The sequence below is a fragment of the Penaeus monodon genome, chromosome 28 (genome assembly GCF_015228065.2).
Source record: "Penaeus monodon isolate SGIC_2016 chromosome 28, NSTDA_Pmon_1, whole genome shotgun sequence".
NCBI classification, from domain to species: domain Eukaryota; kingdom Metazoa; phylum Arthropoda; class Malacostraca; order Decapoda; family Penaeidae; genus Penaeus; species Penaeus monodon.
Genome location: NC_051413.1, coordinates 35062594 through 35063735, shown reverse-complemented (window position 1 = coordinate 35063735; position 1142 = coordinate 35062594). Strand labels below are relative to the sequence as shown.

The window sequence follows — 1142 nt, the reverse complement described above, 5'->3', positions numbered from 1 at the left end:
GCGTTTCACAAAAAAATTCTAAAATGAGCACAGCTTTATCCCAGTGCCAATGGGTTAATAAGCACTTACTTTGTTTGATGATATCCTTATAAAACAATACTTGGTTATGAGGAAAGTGTTTCTGACAATAATTTATTTTTGAGAACAGGTGCACTACCGATGGGAGAACGTGAAGAAGAGCGGAGTGGAAGACTGGCTGCGAACTGCATCAGATTCTGAAGTTCCAACTCGAGTAGATGCTTCTCTGACCTCCCTGGTAGAGACTACACGGGCAGCCTGGCGCACTGCATGTCTGGCTGTCAGCTCAGCCACTGCAGCACAGCTGGTGGAGTCAGCAGTTGCTGTTGCAGCTGACCGCATGGCAGACTATTGTCATTTCTTGGAAGTTAAAGCACTTAGGAATATGACATTAGGCTGCAGGTCAGCTCTAACCATCAACAAGTATTTAGAAGAGTTTCCGGGATTAGTACATTTCTTGTATGTTGATCGTTCCAGTCATCAGCTGACATCCCCAACACTGATGACAGATGAAGCAGGGGAGATCAACAAGGAACTGGAAGTGTCAGAAAATGGTGCCAGAGCCTTGACGGTTGCACGTGTCTGGTCAATGGTGGAGTTTGCCCGTTCACACCTTGCAAAAGGTCATCTTTCACTCATGTGGAAAGATACAACTTTCAGTTATGCCTATTTCCTTTGGTTTGAGGATGGTAGTGGTAACCCATTAAAACCAGGAGAACTTGATGAGACTGTCAGTGAGACACTCCCACTGCCTGGCGTGTTGTGTGAAGACTTTTACCGCTCCCTTTGCACTCGTGCCTTCCCTGGAATGGACCCAAACAGGCTGCGTGTGTATGAACTATTCTGTATTCATCTTGGCCTAGCCACTTCTCCATGTGTTCTGGAACACACACGCCGTTTGGCAGCCACAATATGGGAGGTAACAGGACCCATGGATGCCAACCCTGCTGATCTTTTGTAATGCTTACTCTGAAGATGCAGTGAAAAGTACATTGAGGTAGTATTTTTGAAAGAAGTCACAAAGTCAGTCAATCTCTCTCTTCTGCTTGTTTGTCTTATATGGTGGAAAGCAGTGGTTCCAAGCTAATATTCTCAAAAGAAGTCAGGAAGTCAGTCTGTCTCCG

At 45.4% G+C, this 1142-nt stretch overlaps 1 protein-coding gene across 1 annotated transcript in view; it reads left to right on the top strand.

Moving 5' to 3' along the window:
- LOC119591554 (Hermansky-Pudlak syndrome 1 protein homolog) overlaps positions 1 to 1142 on the top strand; it is a gene marked incomplete at its 3' end in the record, with an annotated part of 13616 nt that extends 12474 nt beyond the window's left edge. The window contains 1 exon segment of the mRNA XM_037940306.1: positions 149 to 1142. Within this exon segment, the coding sequence (XP_037796234.1) occupies positions 149 to 979 (831 nt within the window).